The following is a 22845-nucleotide window of genomic DNA, read 5'->3' as shown; positions in this document are numbered from 1 at the left end:
ATAAGCAGATTTCTTGCACAAGTCAACTATAAATTTTGAGATCTTCCTAGGAGTTCAACAATCTGGAACAGCAGTCACAAACCTGAAAATTTTGGTGGTTTGCGGCTCTGGCGGGTGTGCCCCCCAGCAGGCTCCTACTCCTGACCCAACTGATCATGTCCCTCGTATAGTTACAACAAAAGTGTGCTACTCCCCCCCAGGATGTTTAAAAAGCAAGTCTGAGCCTGTGATGGGGGAGTGGGGTTCAGGCATCATCAGGTCACCTGGGGGAAGTCTCTTTGCCTTTTGAGTGTCACGCGTCTCCCCACGCGGTCGAGATTCTGGGCCTGGTGCATGCTCACTCACTTCTACTACACACCTCCCTATTTAAAATTATGAATGTAGTGGTCTGTGAGGTCCTAAAGGATGGCGACCACTGATCTGGAGTGTACTATTACACTGTATGGCTCACTTTACCTCTTCCTTGTCTCTCGTTTCTTGTTAATCACTGAGGCTGTCTATCATTTCCACTAGCCAATAAGGGAATGTGTAGAGCAGAGCAAGAAAGAGCATACCCATGAGGGTCTGAATGCAGACTAATAATAGATGCAAGATGCCTGCTTTACTTCACAGGAGACATTTTTTCTAACTTTAAAGAGCCACACCATTTCTGTAAAAGGTTATTTTTATTATATCCCATGATCAAAATACAGACTTATTCTAACACTGCATTAAAATAGAAAATGTATTTCCGCAGAGCCCCTAATCTCTCCTGTCCTCAATTCCGTCCCATGCTGTCCCTGATGCCACCATTTTCTTCCATGTCCTTCCTTGCACGGCAGAGGCGTGAGATTGGGGGATGTATACCGCTGTAAATGAAAAAAAAAAAAGAGTGCTGATCTCACTGCGCATGTGCCTGCTCTGTGAACTCTGATCTACAGTTCTTTCCATGGATTTTCAAATAAATTCAAGTCAGGTGATTGACTGGGGCATTCTAGCAGCTTTATTTTCTTTCTCTGAAACCAACTGAGAGTTTCCATGGCTGTGTTTGGGATCATTGAGTCCACCCTCATTTCATCTTGGCACCCTGATAGATGGCAGAAGATTTTTATCAAGAATGTACTGCTACATTTCATCTCTCATCCTTCCTTCAATTATATAAAGTCTGCAAGTACCATATGCTTAAAATACAGCATCACACCACGATGTTCCCACCTCCAAACTTCAATGATTGTATGGTGTTTTTTGATGTCCAGTGCCATTTCTCCTCCAAACATGATCTGTGCAATGACATCCAAGGAGTTCAATTTTGGTTTCATCTAACCAGATTCCTCAGTATTTCACTGGCTTGTTCAAATTTTGAGCAGCAAACTTTAAACAAGCTTCTACAAGCTTTTTTTGTCTTGCATGTGGTAAGGGTGCATAGAGGCCATGTTGGTTGAGTGCAATACTTTTGGTTTTCTTTGAAACAACTCTACAAGTCTTTCTGAAGCTCTTCACGAGTGATACGTGGCTCTTGGGCAAGTCTTCTGAATATGATTTTGACTCTTTTGAAATGGTATTCTTTCTACTTCTGGATTATGGACACAACTGGGCTCACTGGAACATTCAGAAGTTTGGAAATATGTCTCGAACCAATGCCATCAGTATGTTTTGCAAAAATAAGTTTGTGGAGGTCTTACATGAAATGCTTCTTGTGTGATACCTTGGTAATGAGAAACCTTTTAAAGGCCATCAATTAGGACTAAACCAGCTGATATTAATCTGCACTGACAGGATTACCTTCTAAATACTGACAGATTTTATCAGAATTATTGGCTTTCAATGCCTATTTAGAAAGTCTTGTTTCTTGGACTGACCCTTTAAGCTATTAAATGCAAACATGCTGTTGTGATTAACTGATCTATTTTTGAGCGCACAAACTACTTTTGATGAGATATTTTGGAAGCATCTAAAAATAACCCAGTGTTCCAGTCTAGTGTAGATAATTATGCTTGGTGAAAAGTCACATAATACTCATCCTGTCGCTTAAACTCTTTTACTGAAAACTTACTGATTTAGGCTGTCTTTTCTGTCATGAAATCTAAAAATAAACCTTAAATTGAGTTTTTAATGGAGTTGTAAACATATCCCTCCAAAGTATTCTAACATACAGGTATTGTTTCTTCACCTCCTTTAAAACAGAACCAAAAATGCTAAAAACAGAAACAAAATTAGGGAATAATAATCAAAACTTTATTCCACTCTATAACATAATATACAAAAACGCATGTAGATGTTTTCTTCCCTTTTTAAGATCATTTCTGTGATTTCCTATTCCAAGTTTTAGCTGTAATGTAATCTGCTGATGTTTCTTCACTGCATTAGGTATCATAAAAGTGAATGAAGTATCATATGCTACATACTGTAGTTACATAGTTAGATAGTCACAGTGAAGGTGAGGGTGCAGTATTCTGAGGGACTTCTTAATAAAGGGCTTCACCCATAAGCCAGCCCCACTTCAATTTTAGGGGAGGAACATGCCTTGTCCTTTAACTATGGGACCCCAACTGTTGAGGGAAAGCAATAAGCCCCAAATTATAGACAAGAAAGAGGGGGGGGGCACATTCACCAACCTCATTTGTCTCTATACTTGTCAAAAGGAATAATTGTTTTTTTAAAGACCCTACAACAATGCTATTTTGCACAGTATTGCAGTGCACTGTTTAGTATATCATTTCTCTTTTTTACACATTTTCAGCATTCTCTACACTGCTCCAACACACCTCATGCCAAAACCCTCACCACTAGCCATTCTAACCTTCCACACATCTAAAATGGTCAGGCGGGGAACTTTGGGGCCTTTAACATTTCCCTTCCTAAAATTCTCACATAGGTTTGTGGGGCTGAACGTGAACCTCACCCCCACTTATTGCCAGTGAGGTCATGCACATGTAGAGAACAAATGGTATGCAATGTTGGTTCTTTAGAAAATATTTTCGAGCTTACCCTTACCTAGATCATGGTTATCAGGACAGCTCTTGTATAGGGTGGTGGACATTGCTAAGAGTAATATTATCTAGGCGACCTTGTATCAGGGTATGTCTATCCACATGTAGATTATGTTAATGCAGGGATTTGATATACCACAGTGAATTACAAACAAATGTGCTTATAATATTGCCCAGAGATGGACCTTTGTTGTTCATTTTGCCATGCTCATGGTGGCCTACAGCTTACAAATAGAAATAAAATGACACAGCACTCATGCAAAGTAAGAAGGGGACCTATTTGGGACTTTTTCATTGCACAAGCTGTGGGGGACCAAGCCATGATGAGGTGCATATGTATGAATGACATTAGAGTCTTTGCTGGTTCAAAATATACTAAATAAAATGATATTTACAATATTAAATAGTACACTGGAAAATCATGTTCTCCGTAATGCATGTTCATAAATTGAAAATACAGAAAAGTAGCCAGGAGCATTCTTGTTCTCAGGCAGTGAAGTGTAAAATTACTCTCTGCAATAAGTCAAAGTTTTCTTGTATTATCATGTGTGCACAGTGGTCATTTTGAATTGATACTGTCCTCCTTGACTGAACTTGTTCATCAATATGTTTTAAAAGACAACACAAAGAAGCTTCATACGTGTGCATGATTTTGAATTTAGTAGAATTTTGAGGACAAACATATTGCTTAGTACACCTGCTGCTATGAGGATTTAACACATCAGCGCACAGAAGAATGTAATTTATATTCAGATTTATATTTCTGAGGCATGTTGAATTTCAAAGATGTAGCTGAATGGATTTCCAAATGAGAAATAATAAGCCAGCAGTTTTTAAAATTATTGCATGATTTGAGACAATATTTAAAGTGGCACCAACCCTGTTTTTTGTGCTTAAAAAGAAATGCATTGTCAAACTTTTTCTGACTTCACTATTATTTGCATGTTTCAAAGCCACTCTATTGTCTGTGAGCCATATATTTTGATTACTTGCTCTATTTAGAAAGAAGAGAAATGAATCAACATCACCATATTAATGGGATAAAGCCTTGTGATGGTTTCTAAAATGAGATTATCAGTCCACATAGATGAGGATGCAAATAGGCATTATGCTTTATGACTGATTAATGCATTATTCTCTTTCTACTTCCATTGGCTATGGAAATAAGCCAGTGTCCTTGACAATTATTAATGAAGCTGACAGTATATATTTAACATATAGGAACTGGGTTGCTGCTAGCAAGGAATTTTAAGTATAGTGTAAGTTATTTTGAAGTCATTAACATTGCTTAAAAAGTGTCAGTTTGTACACCTTTATATAACACTTATTGAAACTCCAGCTTAAAGAAAATAAATATGTAAAATAAATATATTGCAGTAATTGTAGTGAACAGTATTGCAAATCCAGTGTTGGGAAGATATACAGGCTTCAGGCAAATGGTTTAAAAGAAGACACGACCTGATAAAATGACATGACAAAAACATTAAATACATTAAATATGTGAATAATGTTAGGACTCTGTTTAAACAAAGTTCAGTATGACGCTAACATCAGGAACATTCACTTCAGCTGAATGATAGCAAACTACATTAGTTTGTCTAAACATGGGTTGATGCCTTGGGGTGACTTCTAGCACAAGTAGTGCATTAACATGTGTAAGTAAATTTAAGTATGTTAGAAATAAACATAAGCCTACACTCAGATAAAAGAAAAAACAATAAATAAAAAAATCTATTAAAAATATATTAAATAATATATTAAATTTATAACGTTGTCAGACTCAGTGAATGGGTCACTTTTTTCTGCTCTCACTTCTCTATTTCTAAATGGGGGCAACCTTTTCATTACAATTTGGCAATTTAAAAAATTACCTCAATAATGATCTCCAAATGCTTATCTAGCTATACGGGTGGCTGCGTGAACAATTTCTTAAAATCATTGCCACCTTAACTGCACTATTACAATTGAGTGGGTTTGTCGATTCAAATACTACAGCTTCTCCTATTTAAACCACTTTATATTTTGTAAAAAATAAAAGTCTTTGTAAACACATTTCATAAAACAATGTGTAGAGACAAGATGGCAACTGGGCAGCGGTAGCTGCCCAGAAATGTCTGTTACCACTGCCCATCCTAATTTTATATGCATTTTGTACCTACATATGTACTGAATAAAGATTAGATGCAAGCTCAATTCGGTATTAATTTTGAGGTAAGTCATTTTACATGCAGCAGACTCTGCTCACCTGACCTGTGAGGAAAAGCACATAAGACAAGATAGAAACTTCTGTTTCTACAACTTTCATAGGGGATGGCTAGTAAGACAGCAGTCAGTGAATAAAATGTGAATATGTATTAAAAGTCATTGTATCAAGGTTCATGCATTTGTGTATGTTTCTATTTCATGATGAGAAAAACATGGAATTTTTGTTTCCATACCTGAGGTTGTCTTAACTTCTTCTGTTGTATTTCTTAATCCAACAAAGGAGAACTGATAAAGTCTCCATGAGCGCACATCCCCCACCTCAACTGAGCTTCGTTTCCATTGGTAGATTATTTCTTCTTTTGGATAACCATCTTAAATGCAAATACAAATGCATAAGAATCACCGTTTTTTTTCTAATAAAAATACAAAACATATTTTTAAAATTGCACATTCTTTTGCATTTCAATTCAAGTTTTTTTTTTTCATAGTTAGACAGACATGTTATTTTCTGCAAAGTATACATTTAAGAGAGTAAATATTGTTTTTTTATATAATCTCTTTATTTAAAATGTTTACAACTAAAAGATTTTCTTTTGCTTTCAATAGTTTCAGGGAATATTGTGTTACTTTTCACGTTTTCCAGGCTATCTGTTTTTCTTTGAAAAAAGCTTGTTTTTAGAGGGAGCGCTCATGAGCAGCTGTCCAAGATGGCCACGATCTGATTCAGCTCTCTACTACCTAGGCAAGCAGTCAGCGATGCTAACGGATTGAGTGGACTTTCTGACCTGAATTACTCACCACTAAACATTACTCATCCCACGGTAGATGATGGGAAAGTCTTCGGATGCAGCAAAGTTTACAGACACAGACTCTGGCCTCCACTCTGTCCATAGGATTGCTGGGTAAGATGGTGGCTTATGCCTTTCCCGAAAAGACACACCTCCTACAGCTCCAGTAGAACATTTAGATGAGACCTCCAGCAATAGGTCATCTCTCTCTACGCAGTGCTCACCCCAGCTCTGCATAGAGAGATGCTATGCTGCTGGAATGGTTCAAGCAGTTCCTGCAATCAGAACTCACAAAGGCTACAGACAAGCTTTCGCTGAACCACACTAAGGAAACTTGGTTCCCGCATACACGAGTCAGAAACTAAGATGGATGACCCCATTACAGTAATTGATTCACATAAGCATGATATACCCACCCTTCAAACAGAATTACAGGCAACTCTTTACAAGTTGGAAGACCTGGATAATAGAAACAGGAGGGGTAATGCCCGGATTAGAGGAATTCTAGAGTCAATTGTGGATTTGCCTACATTTGTAGCTGAGGTACTACAAGATCTCCTCCCAGAAGTTCTCCAGAGTGGCTGGAATGTGATCATATTCATGGGGCTCTTGGCACAGGTACGTCTTCTAAGACAATACAGAAGCAGAAGGCCCTAAAACTGACTACACTGCAAGAGCTTGGTATTAAATACAGGTGCGGCTTTCCTTTCAAATTTTCTTTCACTCATCTTGGTCAACAACATTCTGTTGCTACACCAGAGGCAGCGTTTGAAGTTACAACCCCCGAAGCCACAAGTCCGAGAGATTCACTCCCACAGTTTCAGAGATCACCACGACTCTCACCCATATGGGGGACAAGCAGACGTAGAAAATGCTCCCCTCCACAGAAGCCACAATCATTTAGGCAAAACTATGTGTCATTTACTGACTGAATGAGGATCCTTCATTAGGTATCCACAATACCTTATGGTGCATTTATGCTTTCTTTTTTGAAGCCTAAATGGTTTTCAATTATATGTGTGACTGTCTGGGACCAATTGTTTTTCAATGCTGTACCAGTGGGGTTTGAGATAGGATTAAGATTTCTGGGCAATGTGACACTCTTGGCGAGGACAACAAACCAGTCAGACACGATACAAACCATTCTGTTGTGGAAATCTCATTGTTCTGCTTAAAAAAGTTTATATATGTTTGTTTCCCCACCTTTGTTGGCGTTGCTACGAAGCATGCCTACTACTTGTCTCCACGGGATGTGTTCTATGTTGTGGACATACTAGTTCGTACCTTTAGTTGTTTATTTTTGTTACCTGGTTTATTCCCCGGTATTACCTCCCCCGCGGTGTAATTATAGCTATGAAAATAATCGAAAACAGATTATTTGTGCTGTCAACAACAGCATGAATGTGTGATGAAGCTTTCAAAATGTTTAAAGGTCTTTTGGCTAATAATATTTGTGTGATATTTACACCTAATGTGCAAGGGTTTAATTCCACACATAAAATGAAAAGGCCTTCAACTATTACACAGCTCAAAAAAAAATATTTTTTCACTTGCCAAGGATTTTTCAATATATTTAGAGTATTTCAGGTCTGCTGAACCCAGAAATGACATCAGTTTAATTGAATTAGCTCTAGTTCTTGTGATACAGGAATCAGAATAGACAATTTTACCAACAACAAATGTTAACACAGCGTATTTTTATCAATCTTTATTTACACCGATGTTTTGCATCTTATATATTAAATGTAGCATTGTTTTCATGAAACTTTCATTTGCCTTCTTTTATTCATACTTTTTATTTTTTTACAGAAATATCAGTTGTTCAAGAAGTTGTTTAAATGACCCTAGTGTATTTTGCTACATTTGTGGTGAATATCCTCAGCAAAAACATGGAAGAAACATTACAGAATTTGTGAAACAAGCATATTTCTTGCATATTTTGGTATTAAACTGGGGGACCAAGATACGTATGGGGCTCCCTCTATGGGATGCAAATCTTGTGTAGAGTGTCTATGTCAGTGGAAAAATGGAAGACTGAAAAGTTTGAAATTTGGTGTACCTATGGTATGGCAAGAGCTCAAAAATCATCATAATTTTTTTTGTGTTGTGAATGCAAAGGTTTTAATGGTTACAAGAAAAACAAGTGGGAGTACCCTGATTTGGAATCAGCAAGAGGACCTGTGCTGCATGGTGAAGCGTAATCCAGAAGTTAGCAGTGGAAGTGAATATGAAGGAAGTGTTTCATCAAAACAGCAGTTCTCCCAAGAAGAGCTTAATGATTTGTTAGGTGACCTAAGTCTGTCAAAACAAGCATGTGAACTTTTAGCATCCAGGCTAAAAGAAATGAACTGTCTGAGACCAGAGGTTAAAATAACGGTTTATTGGACAAGTGAGGTGACGCGCCTACCATATTTCAGTAAAGATGGAGACTTTGTGTACTGTTGTAACATCCCTGGTCTACTAGCCCATATGGGAGCACCAGAATACCCAGCAGAAGACTGGCGGCTTTTCATAGACAGTTCCACTCAAAGTTTGAAATCTGTTTTACTGCATAAAGGCAACTGCTATGCATCAATTCCAATTGGTCACTCAACAAAACTTAAGGAAGAATATGAAAATATCAAAATGGTCTTACAAAAGCTTTGCAATCATGAACACCAATGGTGTTAATGATATTAAAAATAGTGAACTTCCTACTTGGACAGCAAAGTGGATACACAAAGTACCCATGTTTCATCTGCTTGTGGAATAGTAGAGCAAAGCGGGATCCCTGGAAAAAAAGTGACATGATCCCAAGGAAAACATTAAAAAGATGTGCAGCAAACATCAATAATGAGCCAATGGTTGACAAAGAAAAAAATCTTTTTCCCTCGGCTACACATAAAGTTGGGATTAATACAGCACTAGAAAAATTGTCAGTTTACTCCACATTGCCCACTGTAAGAAAATACCAAGTATGCTATTAGCACTAAATATACGTAAGGCATTTAACTCCATCTCATGGGACTATCTATTTTATATCCTCCCCAAATGGGGCTTTTAATTGCAATTCATTGCCTTGTTGCATGCCCTATACTCTACCCACTCTTCAGGGATGCGCTCTGTCACCCTTACTTTTCATCCTGGCCATGGAGCTTTTGGCCCAATTGATAAGGTCTAATGTTACCATTCGTGGGACAGAACTAGGACACCAAATTTACAAATTAAATTTGTTTACAGACTATATTCTGCTTACTATCTCACAACCCACAAAATTGACAGGTCTAAATCTTACGTTACCACCCACAAACATAAACCCTATTTAGCAATATTTTCAATTTAAATGGGCCACTCAACATCTGGACTACCTGGGAATTAAACTTACCCACACATATGATTCGCTATATGCGGCTAATTTCCAACGTTTTCACAAACTTAAAAATGACGCTAGCAAGATGGACGAGCCTACCACTGTCTTGAATTGGAAAAGCTAATTCAATCAAAATGTCAATCCAGATAAAACTTTAACATATGTTTAGGACGATCCCTATCATAGTCCCTTCAAGGACTACACGGATATTCCAAAAGTCAGTAATGTTCTTCATATGGAATTGTAGGAAACCAAGGATACCACCAAACTAAAACTAAAACTACCACAAAAGATACTACAAAACTTTATTTGCTTTTAAAAGACATAGAGGCATAGGGGCTCCCAAGTTATTAAAATATTACCAGGTGGCTCAATTAGCACCAATGGCTCCCTTATGGGTTCATATAGAATCATTTCTATGACAGCTATTGAATGTGAAGGCTTTACCATAGGTTCAGTCGAAGCTTTGTCAAACAGGCTTAGGCCCACACCTAAAATATGTGCTCCGCCTATAGGATGGGATTAAATATTTTAGTAGACTCATGGCCTCTTTTCTTCTAATATGCTGATTCCAGATAATCAACCGTTTCCTCCAGGATATGACTCACCTTCAGCGTTTGCGTTTACTGATTATAATCTTAATGTCTTCTCTTTGTTGGAGAGGTCAGAAGTACTTAGTTGAGAAAGTGTTCAGAAAACACATGATGAACCAGGGAAAGAATATTTCAGTCACCTGCAACTCCGTCATTAGATCAGATCCTTAATCCAAAATAGATACTGTCCATTAAAGTTGACAATTCTGGAACATATCTGTTTTAATTTCCATACTATACACTGAGCTTAACACTATAATTGATTCTCAGTCCCATAAACATGTTTCATTCTGGGTAAAGGATCTGTACCTCTCCAGACCTGAGAGCAAGTAGTTCCGTGCATGGACAAAGATGGCCTCATGTTCTCTGAATGTCACCACTGTCAAATCTGCATTTAAAGTTATGATGAGATGGTACATGGTGCTTTTACGATTAAAGTATTGTTCAAATAATGGGTCTGGACTATGTTTTAGGGCCTTCTAAGAGGCAGGTACAGCTATGCACAATCGGTGGTTGTGCCCTTTTGTTATAAGGTTCTGGAGCAGGGTTTTCAGGCTGTTGAATGGACTTTTCAGGTCTTTATTCCCAAAGACATGTGGTTTGCTCTGGTACATTTTTAACCACAGAATCTTACAAATTTACAATTTAAATTATGCACATATCTTCTATTAGCAGATAAGCAGGAAATAGCAAGTAATTGGAAGAAACAATTTCCATTTATTGAAGTGAAACTTAGAATTGATAATTTTACAATGGACATTTTAGTTAATGAGAAACTGACAAGCACCCTAAATAAAATGCACCAGAAGTTTATGTCTGTATGGGAACTTTGCCCTCTATAATCCACACCTTCCATAACTTTAACCACTTTGTCCAGATGGTAACATTATTGGTACAGTTTGAATGATGTCTCATCTCAGCATGTTTTCTCATTGTGATTCCCCTTTAATTTTTTCCCCCACATTCCTGATAATGTCTTTGTCTGAGAAATGTTCCTTCAATAAAGTGTGAATATATATGTGGTTTTGCAACTGTTTTTCTCTTACTTGTGTAAAGACTATATTATGCGCAAACAAGCTGTGTAGTTACCCTTGTTGCCTTGCCCTTGTTACCCTTGTTACATGCAGCAAAGCATGTAGACATGTCCTTCTACCTGCTCCATTAAAGTCTATAGGCCTTTACTACACAGACGTTCCTAGATGTAAGCAAAGGGGCTGAACTGGTTTCCTTACACTGACAAAAGTAGGATACATCTGAGAAATGTATGCTGTCTTGGCCATTTGCAGTTCTGATGGGAAAACATGTGATATAGTATATATTTTGGTGATTGGGAATATATTTGTTTTTTGTGAATGATAGTATAAATGCTCTGATATGTCAAGGATGTGTTAAATTTGGGGAATTAAAAATAATCCATAATCTACTATACTTGTTAACACTAGATCCTAAACTATGTACAGACAGTAATTTTCTGTTGCTAAAAACAAACAATATTTTGTAATAATTTCCAGTGACAATAGCATGCAAAAACTTAGTACACACAGTGCTGTTTTAGTTGTAAGAAGGGAGGAGGAAGAGAGAGTGATAGCCCTCATCCCAACTTGGTTGTATAGCAATTTAATAAATTCAAGACATGCTGGATTTTCACCACAGACAACAATCTTGTATATATATAGTTTTACCTAGCTTGCAGTGTAATCTGTAAAATCAATTTTCACTTTTCATTATAGCTATGTATCCCAAATTGTATTTATGTTTTTATTAATCCATTCAAAAATCTTTAATTTAAAAAAAATAAAATAAAAAAACTAAACATAAAGCCCACATTTTGTCTAGCAAAGTAAATGTAAAATAATTACTTACAGCTTGAAAATTCCAGGGGACAAGAATGCTCATCCATTGGAAAGTTGTGCAGCTGCAGTTGGCACTCAGCATCTATTGTAAGCCTGCAGGAGTATTATTTTTAAATATAAATTAATGGATATTGATAATATTAGAAATTAGAAAGATTTGACTTCAAGAAAAACTCCAAATATTATAATAAGACCGTTAGTTACCTTCATGTGTATATTGTAAATATTGCCATTCACCAATAAGTTTAGTAACTACAGGAATTCAAGAGTCGACAGGATACATTAAAGCTCTCCAAGGCTGCACAGGAAACACTTTCATCAGTGAAACTGGTTAATCCAACAAACCTGGAATGGATTTCTTAAAACTAATTTGCCAGTTGTTAGCAAATGTTTTTAATCCTATACTAGATCCTTTCCAGGTATGTTGAATCACAGAGGTTTACAGATGAAAGTGTATCTTTGGGGAGCTTTAATAAATCAGACCCATTGCATTGTGAGAGCAATGTGAATTTCCTCACTCATTCTAGTGTAAAATAATTGGTTGGCTGCCATTCCCTATATTTTATTTCCTATGTCCTATTCCCAGTGTATGCATATTAGAAATCTTCAACTGATATTTGCAAGTCTGAGTCTCTCATATAGGTGTACACTGAAGAATGGGGAAGGCTTGTGAGATACTTTGGTTTAATTATTGCCACATTACGATCCACTCTCAGTGTTTCTACAAATTATAGCAGGACTGGATAAAAATACATCCACGTTGTGTTATTTTTTAAAACATTTAAAAAAATAAAATCACATGTTTTGTCTTTTTTTCCCCACTTTTTACAAGAAAACTATTCAGTACTTTGTTGTTTATGTTGTTTATGATAGGTCACTTTCTCACTTAAATTATCTTTTGTGCATTTTTTTTACCTGAAAATGCCATTAGAAAATGAATCTCATTTTAAATGTCTCAGAGCACAAAAGTTGTTACATACGTTACATGAGGACACATTGCACATCTAGTGAGTGGCCTGACTCAAGTAGGTTTGCAGTCCTTGGGCACACCAGGGTGGGCAGGAAGATGTACAGTACCAAATCACTAAGCAGAAGGATTGGGTGCCAGGGGTAAAATACCAGAGATCCAGGAAATAGACACCAGTGACACAGGGGCCACCACAGGGACAGGGAACACAGGAGACTCTGGAAGTAACAGGAGGCACAGGTGAAACAGGAATAACTACAGACAGAGAGGAACACTAGAAAAGCACAAAGGGAATTGGATGGGAAATAACGAACTAGGCAAAAAGGGGATAACACAGGAGCTGGAGAGGGGAAGCACTAAATTAACCAACAGGTGTACAGGAAAATATCAGCAGAGTTAGGGGGCTCAGCACTAGTGAAGACACATTGCACAAACACTGAGTGCTGTGTCTGAACTAGCTAAATAGCCAAGGGTGGTTAACAGGTTATTTCCTGATTGGCCGGCGGGAGGGGCGATACTGATTAAATCTGAAAGAGCAGGCGCACCCGGGCACAGAACTGCAGGCATGCGCAGGAGAGAGGCATCTGCAGTTTAGCGAGAAAGAGGTAAGTGTGACAGTAAAAATGAGATTCTTTTTCTAAGGTAATTTTCAGGTTAAAAAAAATTGGTTTATACTTGAGTATGTATGATAAATAGCTAAAATGCACTGTAGACAAACAAGAGGGTGTTTACTGTTGAGAATTAGAAGGCTCATAATGCTGCAGTATAAAGTTGTCCAACATTAGGACTATTTTATTTTGCAAGGCTAAGGCTAAATTTACAAGACACAATGGCCCTGATTTATTAAAGCTCTCCAAAGCTGGAGAGAATACACTTTCATCAGTGAAGCTGGGTGATCCAGCAAACCTTTAATGGATCTGGTCCAGCATTCAAAACTTTTGCTGGCTAATAGCAAATGATTTTTAAAAATCCTTTTCATGTTTTTTGGATCACCCAGCTTCACTTCTGAAAGTGTATTATCTCAAGCCTTGGAGAGCTTTAGTAAATCAGGGCAAATAAGTCATGGACAACAGCAAGAAGAAAAACACTTTAGTGGATACAGTAAAATCCCCCAGCTAAAGGACAAGTTTAATCAAGAAATATATGCCTAATCAGTATGTATCAGTATCAGTATGTCTAATTTTTAGCTTTCCTTTGGGCATAGAGATATGCAGTGTAAGTGGAGTATATATTACTGATGTAACTTAACATTATTCTTGTATTTAACTTTATTTCTTTTCAATTGATCCAACTGCATGTTGAGAACAAACGGCAGACCTGTGAACAGATGATTAGTGAGTAAGGGAATGTTTAGCTTTAAGCACCTAAACTTAAAATATGTCTGTCAACATGAAACAAGTCCTAAAATATTACCCTTGAATCAAACACCCATTTTTTTGCGATCAACCTTGTTGTGAAATAAAGGATCCAAACTACTACCTCAAGTGTTAGAGCTCCAAGTGTTATATAAACAACATTGTACATAGCACAGGGGCCCTCTTAGGACTTATTACAAGAGTAGAATTTAAAGAGTTTTTGACCACCCAGTTCACATTTATTGATGTAAATTGTATATTTTCTAGAATACTGTTATTTGTTATAACAACTATTATCTGTTATATAATATTGTATATTTTCTAGAAAAATACTTTTTTTCTCCTCCTTATTTAACTTTATATGTATTTGTTAAATATATGTTTTTTTTATGGCAAAATGTGTTTTACTATGACAAATTATTATACATCTGTATACTTCTTGAAGGATTTGTAGAGGCTGCCATTGTTGATATTTGAAAATAATATTTTCCTGGCCATTGTGTTGATGTTCCTTCATCAACACATTTTGAGTTAGAACTCTTTATCTCCATACTAGTTTTAAGCTATGTTTCTTATAGATATTCGCCAAAATAATTTTTTGCAGCACAAAACAAACACATAATTACAACAGAAATGTATACCTAAGTGTGTAGAGCACTCTTCCATCATTCCATATCCTCAACATTCGGTTAGGAGTTGTTATCCAATGCGCATCAGCTTTTTTTGAGTTACGAAAAAAAGTATCAGGTATCCAGATCTTTCCAACCATATTACTGTTCAGTCGGAGGACTTTTATAGTACTGTTAAATTTTAAGCGCCTGTCATACCAGGTTTGTGCAAAAAATATGTCAATGGTATATTCCTAAAGTAATAAAGAAGGACATGTTAAAATGTAGCAGGGGAGACATAAAAAAAAAACATTTTTATGATTTTATGATGCTCCACTTATATAAAATCAGAATGTGGAATAGCTATTTTGTTACTTCAGTGGTATCAATGTAACATAAAATGTATTTTGAGGAACTAACTGATACAATCTTTGAATGTCAAATAACTCAGGTTTTGGTAAACTAAAAATTATCATAAAGGTCTTCCTTGTTGTTTATTTTCAATAATGCAGTATTTATGATTAAGTAGTCAGCCTATTCAAAATAGGAATAGATGTAATCCAAGTGAATCTCCGAAGGAGGCACTGCACTACAAATTGGTTATATCTTCTGAATGTTGATGACACAAGCTTTAGGGTTGGAGTTTGAGTTTTAGCTAAAGCTTTTCTAGTTTCGATATTCTGTTGCATCCAAATACAGTACCATTCTATTTACCTACCTTTTAAACGACAGCACATATGAGGGGGTGCTGAGAAGTTCCTGGTTTTGCCCCCTTCCAGATGAAATAGAAAGATGAGTGAGGGGGCAAATGACAGCCTAATATCTTAGTATGTAACTGTGCAAATATCAGATCTTTGTGATTCTTAAAACTGTTTTTTTTTAGTGAGAAGCTGTCATTAAGTTTTTGTTTCTCCAGGGAAAGTCAGTAAAGGACATTCACACTGAGATGTCACAAACACTGGAGAGAAGTGTCCTTCCTACAGCACTGTCAAAACCTGGATATCTCGTTTTAAGACTGGGCATTTCACTGTTGAAGATGAGCCCCGCAGTAGGCGCCCCCAACCTTAACAGACCCGGCAACCTGGGATGCTGTCCATGAGCTGATTGTTGAGGACCGGCGAATATCCACAAAAAATAAAGCCCAGATACTTGACGTCTCACGGGAGTGTGTTGGGTTTATTATGACCAGTATCCTAGACATGCGAAAGCTTTCAACAAAGCCGAAATGTTTTGAACAGTGATCAGAAGAAGGAACGAGTTGAAGCATCCAAAGCAGTTTTGGCCCAATTGAAGCTGCACAGGACTGGGTTAGTGACTGGGGATGAAACCTGGCTCCACATCTATGATCCTGAAACCAAGGAACAGTCAAAGGAATGGCACCACAGCGGGTCCCCGTGGCCAAAGAAGTTCGGAACCCAGAAATCGGCCAAAAAAGTTATGGCGTTTGTTTTTTGGGACAAAGAGGGTATTCTGTTGGTGGACCACCTACCTGAGGGCTCTAGTATTACTGGACAGTATTATGTTAACCTCTCGGACCAGCCGAAGAATGCATTTAAGACGAAACACTGTGAAAAGTTGACCAAAGGGATCCTTTTTTTTTGCAAGACAATGCACCTGCGCACACGTTCAACGTTGTGGCTGCCAAATTGAACACCCTGGGTTTCCAATTGGTCCATCATTCCCCCTACTCACCTGACCTGGCCTCTTTGGACTATTATCTGTTCCCGAATTTGAAGAAACAACTGAAGGGGCAACGTTTTGAGGACATTTCTGACGTCAAAGATGCTGCTGAGAGCTGGTTTGCGGCCCAACCAAAGGACTTTTATTTGAACGGTCTAAAAAGCTGCAACTACGCTGTACCAAGTGCATCAGTCTCAGGGGGTAAGTGGAGTACATGAATAAATGTGGTATTTGATAACTTTGGCTCTCTTCTTTCTGGGCAAAGCCAGGAACTTCTCAGCACCCCTACGTAGATGCAACTAATAATAATTTAGCTTATTACAAAATTTCAAAGCTCAACCTTGTCTCCGATAAGAAATTCAGCATGATAAATACTTTTTGCTGACTCTATATATATATATACAGTTCAAAATTTGTCACTATGGTTTTTGATCTCTTGCCAAAGCAAACCTATATAGTTACAGAGAAATGCAATAATTTAACAAACAGTGGTTGACTATTGTTTTATGTACTGCAGAGAAAATGTCATTCCAGTAGCAAATCTGTAATCTACATTTCAGCATGGGCCATGGTAAACTTTACATATTTTTTAATGTTTTAGTTTTTATTTTAAAATATATAAAGTCAAAAATTTGCCAAATGCATATTTGCATTATGAAATGCTAAGGCTATTCCCCTTGACTGTACCTTTCTTCTGGCCACATATATATATATAGGTAAAGCAAGCAACAAATTATTTTCTTTGATCTCACTGAATCAAAAGGACTATGTCTGCTCTGTTGTATGTTTGCCTGTGTAGCTGGGAAGTTTTTTAGGTTTTTAAAGCCGTTTACCAGAAAATTTATTAAACTGCACATTTTTTAGACTGGGTTAAAACTGCAAAACAAACCAGGATAATTTCTAGTTTTGTATTATTTTTTTTTTTTTTAAACATTCTTTATTTAAAATTTTTCAAAACAAAAGACAATAAAGACCGCAAAAGAGGCATAGAAAGTAACAAACACATTCAGCAGTTCAAAAATGGCAATCTGCATGCCTAATCATTATAGCAGAAATTCACAGCAACCACAGCAAGTCTCAGAGCAATCCTGTCTTAAAATGACCCCCAGCAACAGCACAGTGTACCTCTAGTGAAGAGCCTAGAGCCCTGTGTGTGAAGATGTCTCCTGTCTCAGCAGCACAGAGAATGGAAGCCCTGGCTCACATCCACACCAGGCTGCAGTCTCCAGCAGCTGACCACAGTATCCAGGACAGCAGCAGCAGTCTTCCCCTGCACCAGATGGAAGTTCCCGGTCTCCAGAATCAGTAAACACACATGCAAGTCTCCAAACCCCACAGAGCTCCATGTGTGTGTGTCTGCTCGTGGTGACTGCTCCCCCGGAAGTCCCTAGTTTTGTATTTTAAACAGGTATTTAGAATTGCTATGAGAAATTTCTGGACCCCATACTAGGTAAACTTGCAATCACCCTGAACCCCCACTTGCATCTCCCTCCCTTTCTGGTTTGATTTTAGCACTTGCTCCTGGCTTACTTGCTTTTTTCTTTCCACCTTCTTCCCCCATGTATCCCTGAACTCCACCCTTTTTGCGTCTTTTTTTTCCCTTGTTACTTTCCCAAATAACCTATCTTTCCCTGTAGTCCTCTCTTCTCTTCTTCATCCACATCTCTTTCTTCTCCACATTTCTTTGTTTCTTTTTCTCTCCTTTTCACCTTTGTTCTTAAGTGTGTCTTTTTTCTCCACCCTTCTTCCCCAATTTCAAACTTTCCTATGTGTCACTCTATTATCTTATGCACCCTTCTTCTATCATATGTTTTTCAGAGACTTAGGAGCAGATCAGAAAGTGACCACTAATTAAAACACACTCCTCCACCCTACACATATGTAGTATATTTTGTCTTTCTCTCTCTCTCCCCCTTCTTCTGCCTAGAAAGCAACTGTCTTCTTCCAGTGGCTCTTAAAAGGTAACATTCCCATTTTTTCTACCATTTCTCTTTTCCAGAAACATTTTCAATCAGACTGTTCAAACTAGGAGGCATCTATTGTCCACCACTATTCCTTGCAAAAAAACTTTTTTTTTTCAAGGTATATCTATATATTTAAATTCTTGAGTTGGCAGTGGCAATAGCCAGTTTTAGGAGCTAAAATAAGGTCCCCTTTAATACTGAAGCCAGACTGTTTAATAGGCTTGTGACCTTTCTGCATAGGTAATGGTGCAGTGAGGCAACAAGGGCAAACGTTCTCCTGGAATCCAGCTTGCCAAAGGAGTAAAGAGCAAACATATAAATGGTCCTAAAAAATAAATATATAAATGATAATAAATAATCACTCCTCATTCTTTTCATCAAATTGTAAAATGGTAATACAGATGTCAGACTAACAACAACTGAGGCTTCACTTACCATATTGATAGCATTTACTGGTCCAATGCTATTAACATACATGTCTGTTTGGATTAGTGTTGGTTTTACTGTTAAGTAAAAACAAATGTTAAGATTAAGTCACATTTAGATTTGCATTATCTTAAAAATCTGTTATTAAAGTAATATGTTTTAAAAAGCCTGTTGGTTATTTAGTTCTATGTCTAGCAAAACATCAAAGATAATATTATTTTACAATTACATATAAGTGAGCTGGCACCAGAATACTTTTGCAATCATGAAACAATGTTACTCATATGCACCAACTGCTCTTTTCTTTCCTCCCTAAATAACAAGATATTATTACAACTACTTATCAATACAGAAGGCGCCTTCTGATGTCTGTCTACATTCTTTTATGATCTTTACTTAACCCTGCAATCCCCAGGACTGAAAAAAAAATTCTGGTTGCACTTGAATTTTGCATGCTATAAGCCCTTTTGGTGAGTGAGGCCACCTTCCACCTGTTTTTGCAGTAAAGACAATTACAAGCAATTTTCCCAGGGATCCTGGGGAGTTGAGAAGACAACTGGAGATGCCTGCTTTAAAAGGTCTCCGTACTTACCATAAAAAAGTGCCAAAATAACAACCCTGTAAAAAACACCTTTTATATTCTACCACTTATTTCCCAGATCTTTTTTGTATTCATGAACTTCTGATTTTGGAAAAATCTGTACAATAACAATAATAAATGTGTCAGATATGTGGTCTCGCATTGCATGTTGTCATTCTTTCTGTCAGCATCTGCACTGCAGGACATAGAACCACTGTGAGAAGTGAGGGATGGTAGCCAACTCTCAGGACAGTAAAGTGTTTTCTGTTTTTAATCATTGTCATGTTGGAATATCCATGTGCATCCATGTGCACTGAAGAATGCAAGTAGTTCTCTGGTATTCTCTTGCAACATGCTGCATTTATCTTGCCATCAATTTCCCTGTATCAGCTTCCATGCATTGCACATCCCCACAACATCAATGCTAGGAATGGTGTACTTTTCATTGGAGACCTTGTTGAATCCTCTACAAACAAAGCATTTATGGCTGTGAGCACAAAATTAAAATTGGTCCCATTGCTTTGTTCCAGAAGTTTTGAGGCTTGTCTAGATGCTTTTTAGCATGTTGTAACATAGTAGCCATTTTGTGGAATTTGCACAGTTGTCTTTATTTCCTGCAAGTCAACTGTGCAGTTGATTTTTGTTCAATTGCCTCCATACTGTGAATCTTAAAACAGCAACATCTCTTCAAAACTGTTTTTTTTTATCTTTTTCTTGATTTGTATAATTCAGCAATCTTTTCTCACTGATCCATTGCCAGATTCTGTTTTCCCCATGACTCAATATCCAGCAAGTGCAGCACTGAATACATTTAAATTGCCTATTTTTATATAGACATTATTACAGTCAAAGAAGTCAGGTCTTAACACTTTGTCTTAAGTGTATATTATCAGTCCCAACAGTAAAGCTATGTACACTTTGGATTAGGTCCATTTGGGTGACTTCAGTTTTTATTATGATTTAAAGACGGCACACACAATTTTGCCATAATAACGTGTTTTGTCTGAGCAAAAATAAAAGGAGTTTCTGCATGACAATGGCCAAAATTTTACAAATTCCTTTGGGATATGTACACCTATGAGAACAATTGTAACTTGTTATTTACTATTTACATACCATAAGAAGGTGAATTTCAGTAAAATAAATTTAGATAACAGTTCTATTGGTCATTATTATTCATAAGAATCATTATTTTCAACAATTAAAGCCAACAAGTTTTTTTTTAAATAATAGCTGCATTGCTGTATATAACATGGTTATGGTAATTAAAACAATTGTTATAGCTGATTGATACAAATCCCTACCTGGTATTTCTTTCTGGAAGTTTTTGGAAGAACATCCCATAATATTATGTCTAAAATGTCAACATCCCTGGCTTCTCTGGTCTTCAATAATTACTTTGCTTGTTTTTTTGTTTTGTTTTGTTTTTTGTATTATATTTATTGTGGTCCATAAAATAGGAACACAGAAAACAGTTTAAACATAGCTTTAACAAAACGTCTTTTTTATGTTTTTTATTTATTGTAGGTCAATATCCAATGTGGAGATTGTACAAGATATAAAACTAAGACAAGAATAATGTCTTGTTCTAGGTAAAGAACAGAAAAGACTATTAAGGGAGAATCTGAGTGATCATGCAAACCTGTGGAGTAAATGTGGTCAAGGATTGAAAACATTTGTCAAATAATGGCAAATGATTTTAGGAAGTTAATTCCCAGTTTTCTGGATCACCCAGGTTCTTCAATGAAAGTCCAACTTCCCCAGTCTTAGGGAGTTTTAAAGCAGCCTTCAAGTCCAAGGCCATACTTTTGGGGTAGACACACATTATTTTTGTTCAGCCGAATAAATTGTATTAAATAAATGTCATACTAAGGTTGCTTTAAAATTTTCAAGTCCAAGGCCATACTTTTGCACTTTTTGACTTTTATGTGTATCTGGGGGACCAAAGGTCAGGTTAGCAGACTCCTTTTATTTCTCCCCAAATCAAGCCCAATGTGTGCTTTGCCTGTAATTCTAACTACTCATCTAAGCAAACATTCATAACTGTCCCAGCTAACACAGAAAGTAATTAAACAAGAGTGTTTATGATCTGTAAAAAAAAAAAAAAAAAAACAATGTCCCAGAGGAAATTCTACACAATCTGAAAAGAGAGCTTTGTTTTAGATATAAATATACACAGAGACAATACCACTGCTGCTTCTCAGTGTTTTATCAAACCAGATTAAATGGGCATCTGAGGTCATTCACAAATAAAACGTATGCTCCAATAAACATTTTTTGCGCAGAATTCTACTGGTTTTATTACACAGTACATTCTGTACAGTTATACTTTTCAGTACTTTTAAGCAACATAACCACTTTCCCTAGCTTTGCATTTTGACTAAAATAACTGCCAGGGTATGTGAATTCATGAGCACTTTTGGAAGCCTAAGTTGATACTGTCAGTCTAAACTGTTATTAGAAAGTCTGTGCTGTAAGTGTTGAAGATGTGTAAGATGCTTTTAACCACAGCAATCAGATCTGAGTTTACTGTAGTGTAATTAGAGAGAGATTAATTCTGATTAGATTAGTGCATTTAACATGATGCTGTTTATCTAACTGCAAAAGCCCACACTACATCACATGTATTCTAGAATGAGAGAGATGTGATGTTTAATTCTCTAAATTTTAATTTAAAATAAAATCACAACATATATATTTTCTCTCAGAGTTAAATAAAAAAAATATGATGTATCCAATAACAATGCCTCCCAGCAGAACTGAAATAAAAAGTATATGGAGTTGCACCAAAACGTATACAGTTGCCACAGTTTTTTTTAGTTTTTCATTAAAAGAACATGGGGATCTTACAGGATTTTAAAGGCTGGGGTAGGCAAACATTATTTTTGTTCAGCCAAATAAATTGTATTAAAAACATGTCATACTAAGACTTCTTTAAAATTTTCAAGTCCAAGGCCATACTTTTGCACTTTTTGACTTTTATGTTTATCTGGGGGACCAAAGGTCCAAGACTTAGCAGACAACTTTTATTTCTCCCCAAGCAAGCAGAAGGGCTGGTCAGGAGCCATTGTATATCTGTGGATAACAGTAAAAGTATGGCTTACCGAACCTGGTGTTTTGTGTCGTTCTTTAACCCTTCCTGACACTTGTAGTCCCACAAAAACTTCCACATTGTTACACCTGGCTAGTGGAATGTAGAAGCTGTTATTGTCTGCTGGTCAGAATGTATGAGCTTTCTGCTATGTAGTGTTCATCAGATCTGCCTATGTCATTTACTTCAATAGAGATCGAAATCAGCTACAAATTAATCTGAACATTGGAGTCAATTTCAGCAAACTGTCTGCAAACCTCACAGGGGAAAACTCGACTAACACTAGTCTTTAAAAAAAAACTCATTACATGTCACAGTAACCTATCATAATAATATACCAGAATACAAATTCCATGGAGAAGGTTGGAACAACCAATCACATTCTGTTTCTTTATTATTGCATTACTACTACTACAG

At 36.8% G+C, this 22845-nt stretch overlaps 1 protein-coding gene across 2 annotated transcripts in view; it reads right to left on the bottom strand.

Moving 5' to 3' along the window:
* The window catches only part of GABRG2 (gamma-aminobutyric acid type A receptor subunit gamma2), a 77787-nt gene that overhangs the window by 13787 nt on the left and 41155 nt on the right, over positions 1–22845 (bottom strand). For both annotated transcript variants that reach the window (XM_072400719.1, XM_072400720.1), the window contains exons 3-6: positions 18767–18834; positions 14721–14941; positions 11768–11850; positions 5408–5545 (exon numbers count right to left, since the gene is read on the bottom strand). In XM_072400719.1, coding sequence (XP_072256820.1) covers positions 5408–5545; positions 11768–11850; positions 14721–14941; positions 18767–18834 — 510 coding nt within the window. The remainder of the gene's footprint in view (positions 1–5407; positions 5546–11767; positions 11851–14720; positions 14942–18766; positions 18835–22845) is intronic.

This window comes from Pyxicephalus adspersus, chromosome 2, assembly GCF_032062135.1.
Source record: "Pyxicephalus adspersus chromosome 2, UCB_Pads_2.0, whole genome shotgun sequence".
Classification (NCBI taxonomy): domain Eukaryota; kingdom Metazoa; phylum Chordata; class Amphibia; order Anura; family Pyxicephalidae; genus Pyxicephalus; species Pyxicephalus adspersus.
This window is presented reverse-complemented; position numbering and strand designations above follow the sequence as displayed.